The sequence below is a fragment of the Malaclemys terrapin genome, chromosome 2, assembly GCF_027887155.1.
Source record: "Malaclemys terrapin pileata isolate rMalTer1 chromosome 2, rMalTer1.hap1, whole genome shotgun sequence".
NCBI classification, from domain to species: Eukaryota; Metazoa; Chordata; order Testudines; family Emydidae; genus Malaclemys; species Malaclemys terrapin.
Window position 1 is genome coordinate 103,861,869 of NC_071506.1, and position 19,192 is coordinate 103,881,060.

The 19,192-nt window shown below is 42.9% G+C and overlaps 1 protein-coding gene across 3 annotated transcripts; it reads left to right on the plus strand.

The window, feature by feature from the left end:
• Positions 1-2,649: 2,649 nt before the first annotated feature.
• On the plus strand, positions 2,650-18,337 carry LOC128831924 (nuclear transport factor 2-like). Of its 3 annotated transcripts, none has more exons than XM_054018841.1 (5): positions 2,650-4,112; positions 15,023-15,140; positions 16,079-16,150; positions 17,734-17,832; positions 18,143-18,337. In XM_054018841.1, exons 2-5 carry the CDS (start codon positions 15,042-15,044, stop codon positions 18,254-18,256), a joined length of 384 nt encoding a protein of 127 aa, XP_053874816.1. In that variant the 5' UTR covers positions 2,650-4,112; positions 15,023-15,041; the 3' UTR covers positions 18,257-18,337. The 3 variants fall into 3 exon arrangements, with proteins under 3 accessions (XP_053874816.1, XP_053874815.1, XP_053874814.1); XM_054018840.1 differs by lacking the exon at positions 2,650-4,112 and adding an exon at positions 12,116-12,178; XM_054018839.1 differs by lacking the exon at positions 2,650-4,112 and adding an exon at positions 12,497-12,584.
• Positions 18,338-19,192: the final 855 nt, after the last annotated feature.

Consider the following 19,192-nt stretch of genomic DNA (forward strand, 5'->3'; position numbering starts at 1 on the left):
GATGGTCTTTCATTAGGTTAGCAAGTAACATAAAACACAGCAAGGTGCTCAGCAAATAGTTCGCTCATTTTATCATGTCCACCAATCCAAACCAATGGATTTTTACTCTGAATTTCTGGCTTTAGAAATAAAAATGTTTTTTTATGCGTGACTAGGATTCTGTGGCAGATATGCCTTTCCTAAAAATAAATCCAACTGCTGTGAAGCCCATATGCCAATTCTATAACTTCCACTAGTGTAACTCCAATAATGTAAATGGAGTTATTCCTTATATACACCAGTGTAAGTGAGTGGAGAATATAGCCCTCTAGTTGGTTGTAATGTCTTGAGTGGAGTGAGTAATATTCTTGCTGGATCAGGTTCTTTCAAACACAGATCCCCTATTCAGCAGGGCAGCCACTTACAATTCTATAGGGAAATATTTAACGATAGCAGAAGCACAAATGCTTTATGCCAAAAATAAAAGAGAGCAAGTTAGAGCAGCAGGGCTAATGCTGAGCACTCTCATCTTCGATTCAAGTTAGCTACTCAAAGGATCAGGTCTTTATGCTCATATGACAATTCTTCACTTTTGAGGAATCTCCCCCATCTTAGATTTGATCCAAAAACTTATAGGATCTCAAAGTGCTATGGTAACAACACCTATCAGACCAAAGAAAAATCTTCATTGGCTGTAAAAAATAGTTGCAATTATGTCTTCTACGCTTTCAACTACTATTGGTATATGACATACCTCTATACCGCTCTGCAGGGACAACCTCTATATTTTACTGCAATATTAATTCTATCACCAAGAAATAGCCTTCATTCCCATCTCCACACAAACATGCAGAACTATGGTAAATAGGTGAAGATACTCACGGATGTAAAATTCATTAATGATTATTTTTGACAGTGATTTTTGAGATTTTCCCCTGTAATCCATGTTCTCTGGATGGCCCAGATCCACAGCCAGGATTTTGGCTCTTGTGATGTTGTCTTGTTTGACACAAAAAGAACAGGAGTTCTTGTGGCACCTTAGAGACTAACAAATTTATTTGAGCATAAGCTTTTGTGGGCTACAGCCTACTTCATCGGATGCATGTAGTAAAAATACAGTAGGAAGATATATATATATATATATATATATACACACACACATATATACACACACAGATAACATGAAACAATGGATGTTACTAGAGTGCTTCCGCTGACGTGCACGGGCTGAAATTGTGGAAAACCAGCATCACCTGCCCCATAACCTCAGCCGTGCAGAACACACGAATACAGACTAACTCGGCTGCTACTCTGAAACTTGTATGACACAGACTCTCCTTTAACTCAAGCATGGCAACGAAGGGGAGAGCTTGTAATTGGCTTCAGTGGGTGGCTAATCAGCTCTCTCTCTCTCTGGCTCCTGGATCCCCCTGCTACCTGGTTCCAAGGAGCTTGCACTGTAATCCAATTAACTTCTCCTTGAAGATCCTTGCAGGGCAGAAGATATCAAACAAAATGTGGGGAACCTGGCAAAAGGAGCAAAATGGTGAATTCCAGGGAAAAGCTGCTGAACTCCACCGCACCTTGGAAAGATGGCAAATTCTGCAGCCATGATATGGGTCCACAGAGTCCTGGATGAGATGAATGGAGCACTTCACGCTTTTTAGAACCATTGTTTCAGGCTGTCTGCAAACTCAAGTAGCCATCACAATATTTGTTTACACTTGGTTCAAACGTCTAAGGTTAACTCTGAATCGTAAGAGCTTGAAGCAATTTTTTTTTTTAAATGAAAGCAGATTCTGGATTACAATTCTGCAGCAAGATGCACATTCCACAACAATTTCCACTGTTATGGGATATACGGGACCCTGCTAACATTGTTTATTTTGCTTGAGTAAAGGCCTGCCAACCAGCAAGCACCATATGAAGACCCTCAGGACAGGACTCAAAAGTGGAAAAAGCAAAACACCACAAGAAGTGGAAGGATCCACTAGAAGAGTTCTTCCATCCTGAACAATAGATAGTGTCTGATTGACAGAGGTGGGTTGGGAATGTGCTTGATAAACTTGTAGGGAATCAACCACTGAAAGAGAAATTCATGGATCCTCAAACCAGCTAACTCTTTCAAATACCCAAGTTTCAGAGTAGCAGCCCTGTGTATATATGTGTATATCTGTATGTGTGTATATATATCTCCTCAATATATGTTCCATTCTATATGCATCTGAAGAAGTGGGCTGTAGTCCACGAAAGCTTATGCTCTAATAAATTTGTTAGTCTCTAAGGTGCCACAAGTACTCCTGTTCTTCTTTTTTCAAATACCCAAGTGAGGATAATCAGTATGAATGCAAGGGGCACACCCTCACATTACTATATCTATAAGGAAACTCTAGCAGAGATCTAAAAGAGCTTTGCCTCTAAGACATGGCAAGTATTACAGATATTAACTTTATTTGTGCTATAGGATATTAAGTGCTAGTTTGAATAGCATGGCAAGTGCTGTATTAGACAAAGCTAACATTCATCAAAATGTTTTTCAGGTGAAGAACCAGAATGATAAAAAAGAGGTTGTGTGTTGAGGTTAACAATTGTACTCTGAACATTGCCTCTGCAGGTCCATACTGTGAGTTTTCATGCCCAGCTAGGCAACTACAAACCCTACTGCAAAGTAATTACTTCTTGGGAGAGCATTTGCATAGTGGTGCTCCCTCCCAGCATTCTAGAACCAAAGGTGTAAAAGTCCCCTCTTCCCAAATGTCCCTCAGATACCTTCTATCTCCAGGTACATCCCATAACTCTCCAAAGTAGAGGGGAAGAGCACCTGCTTTCTGAATATATTGATTCCACCAGGACAAAGTTATTTTGCTCAGTAACATTATTCTCTTTCATGAGGTTGCCTTCATAGATCCTTACTGTTGGAGACTAGCTAGCAGTGACAATCCTCAGAAGAAAGGCCGAGGAGTTCTTTTAACACAAGTGTTATTGACACACCAGTCTCTAAGGTGCCACAAGTACTCCTGTTCTTCTTTTTCCCAAATGGAGCATTCAATCTATATTGAAAGAATAATGCTTCATAAAGGTATAATTCAAGTTCCATACTGCAGATCTAATCTATCTTCCCATATAAATAAAGGTTGCAGAAACGGCTTCTCCTTCAGTAGAAAGAGCTTTATGTTTTCCTGTTACAGGAACTTCAGCAAACAATTAACCTGTCTGAATACAGAATTTGATCAATTTAGATCATCTCTCTACTGAAAGTTATTAGCCCTTAGCTTTTTCATCGGAAGCCACAATCTTGTCTTGCTGGTTTCTGACTCCTAAGATCTGACACAAGGATCTGAACATCTTAGATCCAATGAGGCCCTATCATCCTTGAACTTCTAGGATCCAACAAATAACCATATGTCCTTAGATTAGAGAAGGCCACTTGCACTGGGGCATAATCAGAACCAACCTTTGCCTGAGTCTCTAATAGATCCATGCAGGATATAGGATGCCTGTTGCCCCTTTGTTTTCTGTCCTTCTTAAAAATAGAAGCAGGTGGAATTAAGTACTGCTCAAACGTTTAGAGACCCAGTTGGTCTACACACAGGGAAAGGATCCGAAGACCTCCTGTTGTGATGGACATGTCTTCTGCAACTAGGTTCAGATCATAAGAACCTCCAGCAACACAGAGCTTGATCCTGATGGACCATAGAACTAAATGGGCAGAGGCCTAAAGAATCTCATGGCACCATGGTGACTGGGATCCTTCCCCAGTGAATCAGATGACTCCTTAGGCAAAGACTCAGAAGCACCTTCGGGAACTATGATTCAATCCTGGAGCGGCTCAGCAGGGATATTTTGTCAGTCCTGAGCGCCAACACCTTTCCCCATATGCCATAGTAGAGGGAACCGAACAGTTAGACAAAGTCTAAACATGCAAATAGCTAATTACAAACCTCCTGCTAGACAATACTTTGAACCAAACCAATAGAGTGATTATATAGCACAAATTCCAATGCAAGGAAAAGATGGGGTTCCTCACCTGCTCAGGCCAGTGACAAGAGAAGAACCGAGTGACAGTGTTGCGGTTGGGAAGTAGGAGAGCTGTCATACCTTTCGATTCTAGAATGCTGGACCAGACTGCTTTGGTGAGCTATTAGAAACAGAATGCCTGTATTTGAAGACATCCCTGTCCTGGGCTTGAGTTTGTGAAACAATTAATGAAAAAGAGTTGCAATGCTCTTGTGTTTGTCTGGCATGGATAAGAGCTGTTCTGTAGTCATCGTAAATCTGCCTTGCCTGGGTGTTTTTGTGGGGCTCACAAAGTACCTTTTGAATGTAAAAGCAGTTGAAATGTCTAGATAATCAAGGCAGATTTTAATGACTAGCTTCAAAACAGGAACATGGAACTTGGCAGTCAGTGTAGTTAAAAAAAAAAAAAAAGCACCAGTGTGATGGACAATTTTGCTGGAACACAAATCTATTTCTCATGCTGAAGTCTGCATTTCTCCCTATAAACCTAAAGTTGATACAGTCCCTATATCAGCGAATAATACAAACATCCAACAAACACTAACTTTGTTCCCTCTGCAGCAAAAAGGAACTGATTCAGGTGACACTCTGCCATGGAGGTTGTAAGACATGTTAATATGCTAGATACCATTCACATGATTATTGCTGTGTAGGGAGCTGTCTCTCAGACCTGCACTGTTCACTGTTTCCTTAACTGTGGGTTTTATAGCTGAGCTGAAAACAATGATGAATAGTGGTGTATATGATAACATCTCTCCATCAACAAGAGTGACACCCAAAATATTTAATATACGTGCTGACCTGGGACACAGTCATCTGCCAATGAGCTCATGGATTCAGACATCGTAATAGAAATGAGACCAGAAACAGAGGGTGAAAAACAGCTGATGAGACTATAGAATAAGAAGATGAAACAGTTATGCCAATTCACAAAAAAATGCAGATGTGCCACTCAATCTTATTTTCCCCATGTCCATGATGCAAAATCAATACAAGATTCCAACTAGCACTCATTTAATCACTTGCAGTCTCATGCTCTGCCCTGCAGAAGCCACTAATAAGAGGAAAGTGGTTAATTTTTTCAGTGCTGGTTTATCTTTTTGGGGCTTTGAATATAATGACTGTACCATACAGTACACTGAGCAATGTTTTTATCTTTATACTTTTTACTTCCGACATATTGAAGGTAATTTTCAGGGGCCTGGAACTGTATTGTTTTCTGTGCTAGCAAATAAGTATGCTGATAGGAGAGGAATCAGCTGTGGACTCTATATGCTTTGTTACATAGTTGAGTGTAGCAATCAACCAAATGCAAGGATTAGATAGAAAACTGCCTAAATCTATCCTTTTAGCTAAATTTTATTGCAAACCAATTTTAAAAACAGAACAGCTGCAAACTAGGCTCTTCTTTACTCCTCTTCCACTAACCAGAATTCTGCACTTATGGTATGTCTACACTATGGGATTAATCCGAATGTATATAATTCGAATTTGGGAAACAGATTGTATAAAGTCGAATGTATGCGGCCACACTAAGCACATTAATTCGGCAGTGTGCATCCATGTACCGGGGCTAGCGTCGATTTCTGGAGCGTTGCACTGTGGGTAGCTATCCCATAGCTATCCCATAGTTCCCGCAGTCTCCCCCGCCCATTGGAATTCTGGGTTGAGATCCCAGTGCCTGATGGGACAAAAAACATTGTCGCAGGTGGTTCTGGGTACAGCCTCACCCCTCCCTCCCTCCCTCCCTCCCTGCATGAAAGCAACGGACGGCAGACAACCATTTCGTGCCTTTTTTCCTGGGTGAACACTGCAGACTCCATACCACGGCAAGCATGGAGCCCGCTCAGCTCAAGACAGCAGTCATGAACATTGTAAACACCTCGCGCGTTCTCGTGGAGTTTATGCTGAGCCAGGACCAGAAAAACGAGGTGAGGAGGCGGAGCGGCGGCAGCGCAGCGACAAGCGTGATGAGGACATGGACATGGACATGGACACAGAATTCTCTCAAACCGCGGGCCCCGGTGCTTTGGAGATCATGTTGTTAATGGGGCAGGTTCTATCCATGGAACGCCGATTCTGGGCAAGGGAAACAAGCACAGACTGGTGGGACCGCATAGTGTTGCAGGTGTGGGATGATTCCCAGTGGCTGCGGAACTTTCGCATGCGTAAGGGCACTTTCATGGAACTTTGACTTGCTGTCTCCTGCCCTGAAACGCCAGAATACCAGGATGAGAGCAGCCCTCACAGTTGAGAAGCGAGTGGCGATAGCCCTGTGGAAGCTTGCAATGCCAGACAGCTACCGGTCAGTCAGGAATCAATTTGGAATGGGCAAATCTACTGTGGGGGCTGCTGTGATGCAAGTAGCCAAAGCAATCACTCAGGTGCTACTACGAAAGGTAGTGACTCTGGGAAATGTGCAGGTCATAGTGGATGGCTTTGCTGCAATGAGATTCCCTAACTGTGGTGGGGTGATAGATGGAACCCATATCCCTATCTTGGCACCGGAGCACCAGGGTACCCAGTACATAAACCGCAAGGGATACTTTTCAATGGTGCTGCAAGCACTTGTGGATCACAAGGGACATTTCACCAACATCAACGTGGGCTGGCCGGGAAGGGTTCATGACACTCACGTCTTCAGGAACACTACTCTGTTTAAAGGGCTGCAGCAAGGGACTTACTTTCCGGACCAGAAAATAACTGTTGGGGATGTTGAAATGCCAATAGTTATTCTTGGGGACCCAGCCTACCCCTTAATGCCATGGCTCATGAAGCCATACACAGGCAGCCTGGACAGGAGTCAGGAGCTGTTCAACTACAGGCTGAGCAAGTGCAGAATGGTGGTAGAATGTGCATTTGGCCGTTTAAAAGGTCGCTGGCGTTCGTTACTGACTCGCTCAGACCTCAGCCAAACCAATCTCCCCATTGTTATTTCTGCTTGCTGTGTGCTCCACAATCTCTGTGAAAGTAAGGGGGAGACCTTTATGGCGGGGTGGGAGGCTGAGGCAAATCGCCTGGCTGCTGATTACGCGCAGCCAGACACCAGGGCGATTAGAAGAGCACAGCAGGAAGCACTGTGCATCAGAGAAGCTTTGAAAACCAGTTTCATGACTGGCCAGGCTACAGTGTGAAATATCTGTTTGTTTCTCCTTCATGAAAACCCGCCCCCTTTATTGACTCATTTTCTGGAAGGAACCCACCCTCCCTCTTCCCCCAGCTTGCTTTCAAACCAAATAAAGTCACTAACATTTAAAAATCATTTATTCTTTATTAATAGATTATAAAAAGAGGGAGGAAACATGGGTGGGATTTGGGAGGAGGATCGGCGGGAAGGAAAAGGCCACTAAAAAAAGGTTAAAAAAAATGACAGCCTTTTGCTTGGGCTGTCCACTGGGGTGGAATGGGAAGGTGTACGGAGCCTCCCCCCCCTCCCGCATTCTTACACGTCTGGGTGAGGAGGCTATGGAACATGGTGAGGGGGGAGGAGGGTTATACAGGGGCTGTAGCGGCACTCTGTTATCCTGCTGCCGTTCCTGAAGCTCCACCAGACGCCGGAGCATGTCTGTTTGCTCACGCAGCAGCTCCAGCATTGCATCCTGCCTCCTCTGATCTTCTTGCCGCCACCTCTCATCTCGAGCGTCTCTCCTGTCCTCACATTGGTCCCTCCTGTCCTCACGTTCACTGGCTTCTTTCCTATACTTTGAAACCGTGTCCTTCCACTCATTCAGATGAGCTCTGTCACTGTGGGTGGATTCCATGATTTCTGCGAACATATCGTCTCGCGTCTTCTTTTTCCAACGCCTTATCTGTGATAGCCTTCAGGATGGAGGAGGGAGGCTTGAAGAATTTGCAGCTGCTGGAGGGAGGGAAAAAAGGAGAGAATTTTTTAAAAAGATACATTTTGCAGAACAATGCTTATACTCTTTCACGGTGACCAACACTATTCACATTACATAGCACATGTGATTTCTGTGCAAGGTCGCATTTTGCCTCTTAATATTGAGTGCCTGTGGCTTTGCTGCTAGAGATCACAGACGCAGGTCCGGGCAACAGAATTCGGCTTGCATGCAGCCATGGTAAGCCATTGTCTTTCGGCTTCTGCACCCTCCTTTCCCACATACCAAGCAAAGCCCGTTGAGTGCTGTGGTTTTCCTGTTAACCTTCAGCAGCAGAAAACAAACTAACCACCCCCCCGATCCAATTCTCTGGATGATCGCTTTATCCCTCCCCCCACCACGTGGCTGGTATCAGGGAAGATCCCTGCTAGCCAAACGCGAAAAGCTCTGGGCCAATCCCCCCCCCCCCGCTTGGCTAACTGCAGGGAAGGATTTCTTTTCAGCCACAGGCAAACAGCCCAGTAGGAACGGCCACCTCTGTCCCCTTAATTAAATTCCCGTATTTCAACCAGGTTACCATGAGCGATATCACTCTCCTGAGGATTACACAGCAAGATAAAGAACGGATGTTGCTTGAATGCCAGCAAACACCGGGACCATACGCTGCCAGGCTTTGTCATGCAATGATACCAGATTACTTGCTGCAAGCATGGCGCGGTCAAGTGTCCTATCATGGAGGACGGAATAAGGCTGCACTGCCCAGAAACCTTGTGGCAAGGCTTTTGGAGTACCTCCAGGAGAGTTTCATGGAGATGTCCCTGGAGGATTTCCACTCCATCCCCAGACACGTTAACAGACTTTTCCAGTAGCTGTACTGGCTGCGAATGCATCCCAAGTCCTCAGGGCAAAGTAATCATTAAAAACCCTTGCTTTTAAAACAAGTTTTATATTTTAAATGGTAAACTCACCTGAGGTCCCTTCCATAGGGTCGTGGTCTTGAATACTGGGTTAGGAGGGTACTTCAGTCAGGCTGAGAAAAAGATCCTGGCTGTTGGGTGCTCTCTGCAAGCTCGTCCTCCTCCTCCTCCTCGTCAGCAGAATCCTCAGGTGTAGCTGATGAGATTATCCCTGCCTCTGAATCCACGGTCAGAGGTGGGGTAGTGGTGGCGGCCCCCCGTAGAACTGCATGCAGCTCGGCGTAGAAGCGGCATGTCCGCGGCTCTGACCCGGAGCGACCGTTTGCCTCCTTTGTTTTTTGATAGGCTTGTCTGAGCTCCTTGACTTTCACGCTGCACTGATCTGAGTCCCTATTGTGGCCTCTCTCCATCATGCCCTTGGAGATTTTTTCAAAAGTTTTGGCATTTTGTCTTTTTGAACTAAGTTCTGCTAGCACTGAATCCTCTCCCCATATAGTGATCAGATCCAGTACCTCCCGTACGGTCCATGCTGGTGCTCTTTTTCGATTATCGGCCTGCATGGTTACCTGTGCTGATGAGCTATCTGTGGTCACCTGTGCTCTCCACGCTGGGCAAACAGGAAATGAAATTCAAATGTTCGCGGGGCTTTTCCTGGCTACCTGGCCAGTGCATCCGAGTTCAGATTGCTGTCCAGAGTGGTCACAATGGTGCACTGTGGGATAACTCCCGGAGGCCAATACCATCGAATTGCGGCCACACTAACCCTAATTCGAAATGACAAAATTGATTTTGGCGCTACTCCGCTCGTCGGGGTGGAGTACAGAAATCGATTTTAAGAGCCCTTTATTTCAAAATAAATGGCTTCGTTGTGGGGACGGGTGCAGGGTTAATTCAATTTAACGCTGCTAAATCCAAATTAAAGTCAGAGTGTAGACCAGGCCTTAGTTTACCTCTACAACAGCAGGTGACAACAACACCTAAAACTGTACAGGGAACGTACCTATCATCAGTCTTCACAGAGAAACAAAGAACTCTAAACTCAGATCTTAGCTAATAAAGACAAGCTGAAAAGCCTTTTAATACGAAGTTTTGTTTGTAATTACAGATAAATCTATAACTTTCTTTTAAGACAAACAAAATAGTGTTTTATGTAGTCACAGTTATGTATCCATAAGAAGCCATCTTTCAACCTTATCTACATAAGAGCTATGCTTTTTTAATGTGTCATGAGGTTTTAAAAACATCCCTCTATTTTTGGCCTAACATTTCTCATGGTTAGTCTCAGACATTGAGAACATTTTAGAAGTTAGATAAAACTGGGAAAGCAATTTCTGCATTATGCAACTGTAAAAAATGCTACTTTTTTCTCTTTATATTAATGAGTTTGAGTTAATGGTTTTTAAATAAGTTTCTCTTTTACATACAAGGAATATTTTTCTGCGTAATTAGAATAATCTATATAGGGCAATATGTGTATCTTAAAGATGTATCAGAAAAGCACAAATATATAAAAAGTTTGTGGATTGAAAACATTAACAGAATAAAAATAAATGCTAACATTTTCAAGTGGGCCTCTAAAATTGTACCCACAAATGTTGATTAGGTCCATGCATAAATCCTGCATATGCAAGAACAAACGTATTTTGTATGCATAAGTAGGGTAATTCAGCATCTAACTACCCAAATGGACTAGGCAAACAAGTTTGCATGTGAAAATGTGAGTTTTAGTTATGGAAAAAATTATAGGGGCAATTTCAGAGGCCTGTTTCAAAACTGTACTCAAAATATTTTAAATACCATTTTTCCTTTTCTTCTCCAAGAGTGAAATCTTTACATGCACAAGCATATCACTGAAAGCGTAAGAGTTGAACTTATGATTTTGTAGTTTTCTAGCAAAAATTAATTACATCAAATTTACATAAAGGTGCATCCTATATTTTTACATAATACCTTTGATCCTTGAGAATCCGAAAGCACACCATTGAAAAGCAGCAGTTTTTTTAACAGTGCCCAGCAGAACTATAAGAGTTTTGGAATAAATAAATAAATAAACAAAAATAACAAAATGACTGAATATTGATATCCAATTGAAAATGCAGAAGCAATTTACCTAGTATAAATTTCAGATGAATAATTATATGCAATCAGGTCATAGGGATTGACACCTTTATTCTTGTAAAGAGTGCTATTGGATCTTTAACAACAAAACTGGTCAGGGTCAGTTTTAGATCTAATACAAAAGATGGCATGTCAACAGCACAACACAGGAGACAGATTCAATAGTGACTCAGAGAGAGAAGTTTCAGAGTGATAGTCGTGTTAGTCTGTATCAGCAGACAGAAAAAGGAATACTTGTGGCACCTTAGAGACTAACAAATTTATTTGGGCATAAGCTTTTGTGGGCTAAAACCCACTTAATTGGATGCATGCAGTGGAAAATACAGTAGGAAGATATATATACACAGAGAATATGAAAAAAAAAGTAAAAACTATTTCCCCATGCTAATTTCCCCTTACTGTTACTCACACCTTCTTGTCAACCGTTTGAAATGGCCCATCCTGATTTAAAAATTATTTAAAAAAATTTTTCTGTCTGCTGATACAGACTAACACGACTATCACTCTGAAACTTCTCTCTCTGAGTCACTATTGAATCTGTCTCCTGTGTTGTGCTGTTGACATGCCATCTTTTGTATTAGATCTAAAACTGACCCTGACCAGTTTTGTTGTTAAAGATCCAATAGCACTCTTTACAAGAATAAAGGTGTCAATCCCTATGACCTGATTGCATATAATTATTCATCACTACAAACCTTTTTTTTCTCCTGCTGATAATAGCCCACTTTAATTGATTAGTCTTGTTAGAGTTGGTATGGCAACACCCATTTTTTCATGTTCTCTGTGTATAATATATCTTCCTACCACTGCATGCATCGGCGGAAGTGGTTTTAGCCCACAAAAGCTTATGCCCAAATAAATTTGTTATTAGTCTCTAAGGACGGTGCCACAAGTACTCCTCGTTCAGAGTGCCACCTACTCAGCAGACAACCCCACATAACGAAGCATGCTGAATTATCCGTGTCAGTATCCCATTCACGTACTGATCCCATTCCGCATGCGGTAACTGATGAGATCAGCGCCCGGGTGGTATCAGTTTCACTTCTAACATGGATTAGTTTGCTTTGCCCGCGTACCACATGCACCCACCTCTAGAAGCGTTTGAGAAAGGGGGAAAAGCGCAGAGTGCGGTCCCTATTTCCAGTATGCGGGGCTAATCCCCGCGGACTGGCAAAGAAACGCCATACAGCTATCAGCAGGGACTGGGCGTCTGTCCTCACCCCAAGAGCCTACAGCAGCACATGCCTCAGGGTTTGCATTCCGGAGCCAGCGCTGAGCCTCCCTGGTAGCACAGAGACGGCCTCTCTCGTAGGTGTCTCCAGTGCTCTCATATGGGAGCAGTTCTCTTGCAGGAACCACAACAGGTTTCCTGCTGACCTCGCAGCCTACCAGTCACAACAAAGCCCTCAGTGGCCGAGTAACTGCAAATGCAATTACTCGTGTCGATCATAGCTGCACCCCGGGGGACGCCCCCCTCCCAACAGCTGCAGCGCTTAGTCTCCCGGCCTCGCAAGAGGGGGCAGAAGCGGAGCTTGCCCAGCAGCGGCGCTAGAGACAGGAGCGGTTCACGGTGCCGCCGCTGGGCACCGGGGGGGGGCACTTTGATTGCAACTCAAACCCGGCCCCGGGGCGCCACCTACCGGCCCGCGAGCCCGGCCACAAATACCACGTGCGCCGCAGCCGCCTGAGCCGGGCTCCCAGGCAGCGGCGGCCGGTAAGACAGCGCGTGGCGCCGCAGTAGAAAGCGCGCGCGCCGGGTTCAGAGCGGCCGCCGCTGGCTGCGCTGAGCGGAGTCTGGGGACGAGTCGCGTTAGCACCAGCAGCGCAATTTCGTCCGCAGGCTAGTCGTGTGGCGAGGGGACCCGCTGGGGGCGGGATGGCTGGTGCAGGGAGCGTGCCCCTTGCGCTTTCCTTCCTCGGGTCTCTGGTTGCACGTGCGCTCGGCTGCCCCGCGCCAACCACCGACTGGTTGCTGGGGGGGATTTAGGCACCTGTGCCTTGAGTCTGAGTGCACCTATCGGGAGGCAGGCAGTCTGTGCGCCCAGCTCTGGAGTGGGACTGGAGGCTGCCCCTGAGCGCGGGGGGGGGGGTTATTGCCTTAAAGGAGGCTTTGCCAAATTCCCAGGTGCTGCACAGCGCTTGGCTTGGCAAACTGCCGCCAGCTCGACTCCCTTTCCCCTGTTGGGAAGGCGTTTACACACAGCAGCGCGGGGAGACCCCATTTTCTTAAACCCACGCAGTGTCTGAAGGGTTCCAGGAGAGTAAGACCTGAAATCTCTTTCGCTAAGTTAGTGGTGTCCCCTGGAGCACGGAGCATTGAAGAGGGACCTTAAAAAAAACAAACAAAAAAAACCTCTGCATAGTGAGAATTTCGATCTCTAGCATATTCAGGTTACAGGTGAACAACTGCTAGCCCTGATGCTCTTCAAGTCATTGCCATTACTAAAGATCCTGTGGACCAAACTGCTCCCAGTGACACCTATGCAACCTCCTTGTGGTTATTGGGGTTGCACACATGACACTGTCTGTACCTTTTAAAAAATAGGGGGGGATTGTTCACAAAAATGGGAGAGAATCTGCTTCTCACTCAGTCTTAGGCTTTGTCTATACTAAAAAATTAGGTTGGTTTAACAACATTGGTCAGGGGTGTGAAAAATCAATGTTCCTGAGCAGTGTTGTTCAACTGACCCAAGTTCCCATGTAGACAGTGCTAGGTCTTCCATCCACCTAGCTACTGCCTCTTGGGGAGGTGGATTACCTATGACAATGAGAGAACCCATTGTAGTGTTTTAAGTGTAAACAAGCCCTTCTGAGTTGGTGGATCTGCAGGGCCAACTGTTAAAGGGCAGCACAAATTTAAGTCACTCCCATCAACAGATGTTCTTTCCACACATTTTCTACCTGTAAGAAGAATTATGCTTTTCACAGTAGAACTGAACTTTAAGAGCTTAAACCTATGGAGTCTTTATTTCTGTAAAGTCTTTCATATTTCAAATCAGAGCCTCAAGTTTAGCCACACCTTCAGTTATCCAACTTTCATATCCTCTATCTTATGCAGGTGGTGGGTCCCTTAAGGTTTCTAGTTTGGGGGAGGGGGACATTTTGGGTAATAGGCAATGCGTGTTGGTGTAATGGGGTATCCATGAACAGCAGCAAGAGAAAATTAGGAGTTTTGTTTTGTTTAAACTCACAAAAATGCCCCACTTGAACTGAGATCCATTAGTCAGTTGTGGTGTACTTTTCATTTAGATATCTGTGTAATACATGCAAAACCCTCTACTTAAGTTTATTTTTTTAAATTATGATAGACCATGTGAAGCTTTTAGCTTTCTTTTTAAAACTTAGATGTGAGCTAAGAACTTGAAATAAAGTTATTAAAGAATGAAAGGGTCTGAGATGGGCTTGTGGGTGAGTAAGAGGGATGTTTCCCAATACTGAAGTTAAATAAACTTGTGAATATGTTTACAAGATCACAACAAAAGAATGGAAAGCATTAAGGCCTCAATCCTGCAATGAGCTCTGTGCAACCAGATGCCCATTGAAGTTAATGGAGCGCTACACTTGCACAGGGGGGGCACCCACAAGCAACTTGCTGCAGAATTGGGACTTAAGCTGGCAGTTGAATTGCCTTAAAGAATCTTTATGATGGGATTCTACTTCAAATAATAAGTAAGAAGTAAAATTATACATAATGTTGTGCCTCCTCAACCAAGTGTACTGCAGAAAAGGCGATGTTCTCTTCTATTTCCTCTTTTCTCTGCAGTTTCCACTGACCTTGGTAATTTAGGATTATTGTAGACCAGTGATACTCAGACCTCAGTGGCTCTGGAGCCAAATTAGAGATCAACATTACCCAAAGAGCCACAGTAGTGTGAATTCATTGTTTCATTTACTGTAGTACTAGATATTCATATTTAAACAGTATGGCAGGGGAAATATATATATTGTGTGTGTAGATATAGATATATATCTTACCTACAATTGGTTAATAACATAGTAAAAACATCCTGATTGGTTAGTTAAATCAGTGTTTTAATATGTGCTGCAGAGAGTTGCAGGACACACATTAAAGAGTGACTTGCGGCTTGTGAGCCTCAGTCTGAGTATCACTGTTTTAGACTTAAAACTTCTAAATATTTGCCTTCTTGACAGTCTTAGACAAAGAGCAAGAATGGCAGAGAGACCTATGTGGGAGCAAGTTGGAACAAGTTTTGTGCATCTCTATTACCAGCGTTTTGATTCCAGTAGAGTAGAGCTAAGTGCTCTCTATGTAAGTATCAGTTTGACTTTGCTTAAACTTTTAACTTCCTCATTGATCATTTTGAATGATGAGTTATGGGCTTGATGTATTCTGCACTTCCACTATAAAGACAGTAGCTTGTATGAGGCAATGATTCGGTCTTGGATAGAAATGAAGCAAGTACATATACCCCACCAATTCTAATTCCTTAAACTGTCATTTTAGCCTATAAATTATGAGCTTTGGTAACTATTCCTCTCTTCTGTCAGCAATTGTGGGATTGATTTTTTTTTTTAATCCATTTTTCTGAGTAGCAGAAATGTCAGGGTTGAGGGAGTAGGAGTTGTTGTTTCACTTGCTGGAGAACTTGAACTATGAGAAATCTGTCACTGTGAAGAAGCATCAAAAACTAAAAGAGGAAGTGGAGAAATTTGCTCTTTTTAATTTTCTTAACTACTTGATTCTGCCATTCTTCCATATGAACTGTAGGCCCACTTAAGACCTCTGTGGGAAAACAGGAGGAAGTTCTAAAATGGGGTGAGGATTGAATATGAAAACCCTACAGCTCTAGTGTAAGTGATGGCACAAGCTAGGCCAAAAATAGAATGGGTGGGTCTACTTCATGAAAGCTTGCTTGACTCTGCCAATATCTCCCTTTCTGATCACAAGCTGTACTATTTTTGATAACTTATTAGTCATGTTTTGCATAACTTCCAGTTGTAACAAATACTCATTTGCTAGTGACTAAATTAGATTACCAAATGCTTCACATGTATCTCTCAATTTCTTTAAGCCAGTGTTTCTCATGGACCAGTGCTGGTCCCGGAGATCTCCCTGACACAGTTTAGGAAGGCAGCAAACTGGCACCTAGTATCAAAAAGGTTAAGAAACATTGCCTCAGACCTTTCAATCTTACCTCATTTCTGTAACATTGATATGAATGACAGACACTTTGTTCTCTTTTTCAGACAGATGCTTCTTGCTTGTCGTGGGAAGGACAGCAATTCCAAGGAAAAACAGCCATCATGGAAAAGTTGATGGTACGCTTCTGTATATATTAAAAGTGGTTTAAAAAAAAAAAAAATCTCTGAACTGCTTTGTCTCAGGATTTAAAAACAATTAAACCCCGCATGCTTCCACGTGATTACAGGTAGTAGAGAGAACACCTGTGCCTGAGTTGCAGAACTTTTCAGAGTTCAAAAAAATCTGATTGCTGCAATGAAACTGATGTTAAAATTGCATCATAAGAGTCCATGTTTGTTCAACAACATCTGCTTAATTTACAAGTCAAATATGTTTTTTCAAAGTGCCAGCACCTCAAAGTTAAGCGGTGTTCTTTACTCTTCATCACAAATAAGATGTTCGGCAGACTGAATTCAGCCCTCTGTTATGCCTGTGAAACCTTATTGTTACTGTAGTTGAGGGCTGAATTTGGCCCTGTAGTTGAAACTTAATGAACATTTCTGTTGATGGATGAGGCAGTATAAAATCCAACTCTTAGGCTACGTCTTCATAGCGTAGCTGAATTTGACGTATCCAAGCCGACTTACCCCGCTGTGAGGACGGCAGCAAATCAACCGCCGCGGCTCCCCCGTCAACGGCGCTTACTCCTACCTGCACTGGTAGAGTACAACCGTCGATTCGGGGATCGATTGTCGCATCCCAACGAGACGCGATAATTGGATCCCCGAGAGATCGATTTCTACCCGCCGATTCAGGCGGGTAGTGAAGACGTAGCCTTAGCTATGTGTGCTCTGCTAACAGGAATCAAACATAGTAAACTTTGTCAGTAAGTTTCAGCAGATAGGGTTCTGAATACATATGGGAAATAAGAGTAACTGAGTAAGAAGGTGCCATTTCTTACAGTAGTCCCTTTTTAGTTTCAGAGAACATGGTACAAAAGTGTTACTCTGAAGCATATTTAAACACCCACTTATTAAGACTTTCTTAATATCGAATGCTTTTTGTTTTTGTTGTTAAAGAACCACATACTGTACATAGATCTCTATGCCAGCTGACTTTATGGAAATTGGTCGTCTTGTGATATGAGGAAAGAAAATATTTATATTCCCTGCAAGATCATTGAGCAGGATTATTGTACAGTGTTAGAGGTGTGGGGAATTTCCATTGCCTCACTTGACACAATAATACACTTTTCTAAAACACAATATTATAGTTAACTATACTAAATGTTGACTTTTTTCCATCAGATTTGCTTTTGTTTTGCACTATTAAGATCTGACATTCATACGGCCAATTAGTATTTTGTGTATTAGCTGCATTGTATGTCTAACTCTCTTGGATCAGGGACCATGCTATTAGCCAGGATGGGTAAGGAGTGGTGTCCCTAGCCTCTGTTTGTCAGAGGGTGGAGATAGATGGCAGGAGAGAGATCACTTGATCATTACCTGTTAGGTTCACTCCCTCTGGGGCACCTGGCATTGGCCACTGTTGGTAGACAGGATACTGGGCTGGATGGACCTTTGGTCTGTCCCAGTACGGCCGTTCTTATGTTCATGTAGAGTATCAAGTACACTGCTGGAGCAGAAATATTAATGGAGTGAAATACTTAAATTAATACGTTTAGTTTATGTGAGTTTCTTTTTTAATCCCTCCTAAACAGAGCCTTCCATTCCAAAAAATCCAACACAGCATAACATCTCAAGATCACCAACCAGCGCCTGATAACTGTATACTTAGTATGGTGGTTGGTCAGCTGAAGGTGAGACTAGCAAACTGTAATGCTTTGACTAGTATATAAGGAGAAGCTTGTTGGTTTTAGAAATATTCCATTTAGAAATACTGCATTCTGCTACTGCATTTAAATCAATTCTTTTTTTTAATTAAAAAGAATTCCTGTTTGAGTCTGAGGTAATACAACTAATGCTGTATCTAGATGTCAGTTGAATAGACTTGAAAGAAAGGCTGTGGATATTTAATTGATACATGCTATGCTAATAGACTTGAGTAGTTTGAGGGGGTTTGGCTTGGCCTTCCTACTTCTAACTTACTTTTTTATTTTATTTGTTTAGGTGGATAATGACCCAGTGATGGGGTTCCACCAGCTGTTTGTTCTCAAGAATATTAGTGACAATTGGGTTTGCACCAATGACATATTTAGACTGGCCCTGTACAACTTCGCTTGAATTTTTTTCTGTTCTCAAATGTCTGTTTCTACTGCCACTTTCAAATCTGACACAAAAATAAATAAATTGTTGTTTAACTTGTTCTGTGGTGGTTTATGCAGTCTGTTGATCAAAAGACCATGCACTTGCTAGCCTGTGCTTCTCTTCCCTTCTCCTAACCATATCTTGGTGTAAATTGGCTTGTAAACCGTAGATAGCAGAAATGTGAATTGTTTCTAGATTATCATAATGATAGTAAATTGTAGCCTCTGGAAACTTGCTGTATATGAACTATAGCTTTCTAGAAAAGAGTTGACAGCACAAACTGCATGTAAGTACTTTGTGGCTATGGGATGATTAGTGGTTGTGTCTCATGAAATGCACTTTTCAAATCTGGTACTTTCGGAAAATGTGAAAGCAGTGCAACTTGCTATAAAATTTGTATATAAACATGTGAAGTAGCGGTTAGTATTCCCATTACAAACTTTGGGCCATATTCTCCCTTCTCGTCATATGGATATGCATAAGGGGGAGAAGAGAGCACCTAAAGCACTTTCACAGATTAAAGTCAGTCCTCCATTTTCTGCTCCCTGATTTAATTATTCAGCATACAGGAGCATTCACAGTATGCTAGACACTCTCCAAACACAGAAGAAGACATTTATGCACTTGGGAGCAGCGACCTATATAAAACAGAGGAAAGGAATGGCAATGGGACACACTATTCAAGCAGACTGATAAGGCTGACAGGCACAAGTCTTATTAAAATTTTGGTTGTGTCCTTTTTCCTTAAATACTAGGGCCTGGATCCAGATCCACAAAAGTACTTAAGCACCTAAGTCCCAGTTTTTAGGCACCATTGTGATTTGCAAAACCCCCACTCAGGAGCCACTCAACCACATAGTCACCAAAATTCACTCGGTGTCTAAATTTGCACTGTACATGTTCTCTAGCTGC

Excerpts from the sequence above, each read along its gene's own strand:
- LOC128831924 (XM_054018841.1), top strand. The coding sequence starts at position 15,042 with ATGGCAGAGAGACCTATGTGGGAGCAAGTTGGAACAAGTTTTGTGCAT. Across the intron at positions 15,141-16,078 it reads TAGAGCTAAGTGCTCTCTAT|ACAGATGCTTCTTGCTTGTC; the intron begins GTAAGTATCAGT and ends TCTCTTTTTCAG. Across the intron at positions 16,151-17,733 it reads CCATCATGGAAAAGTTGATG|AGCCTTCCATTCCAAAAAAT; the intron begins GTACGCTTCTGT and ends CCTCCTAAACAG.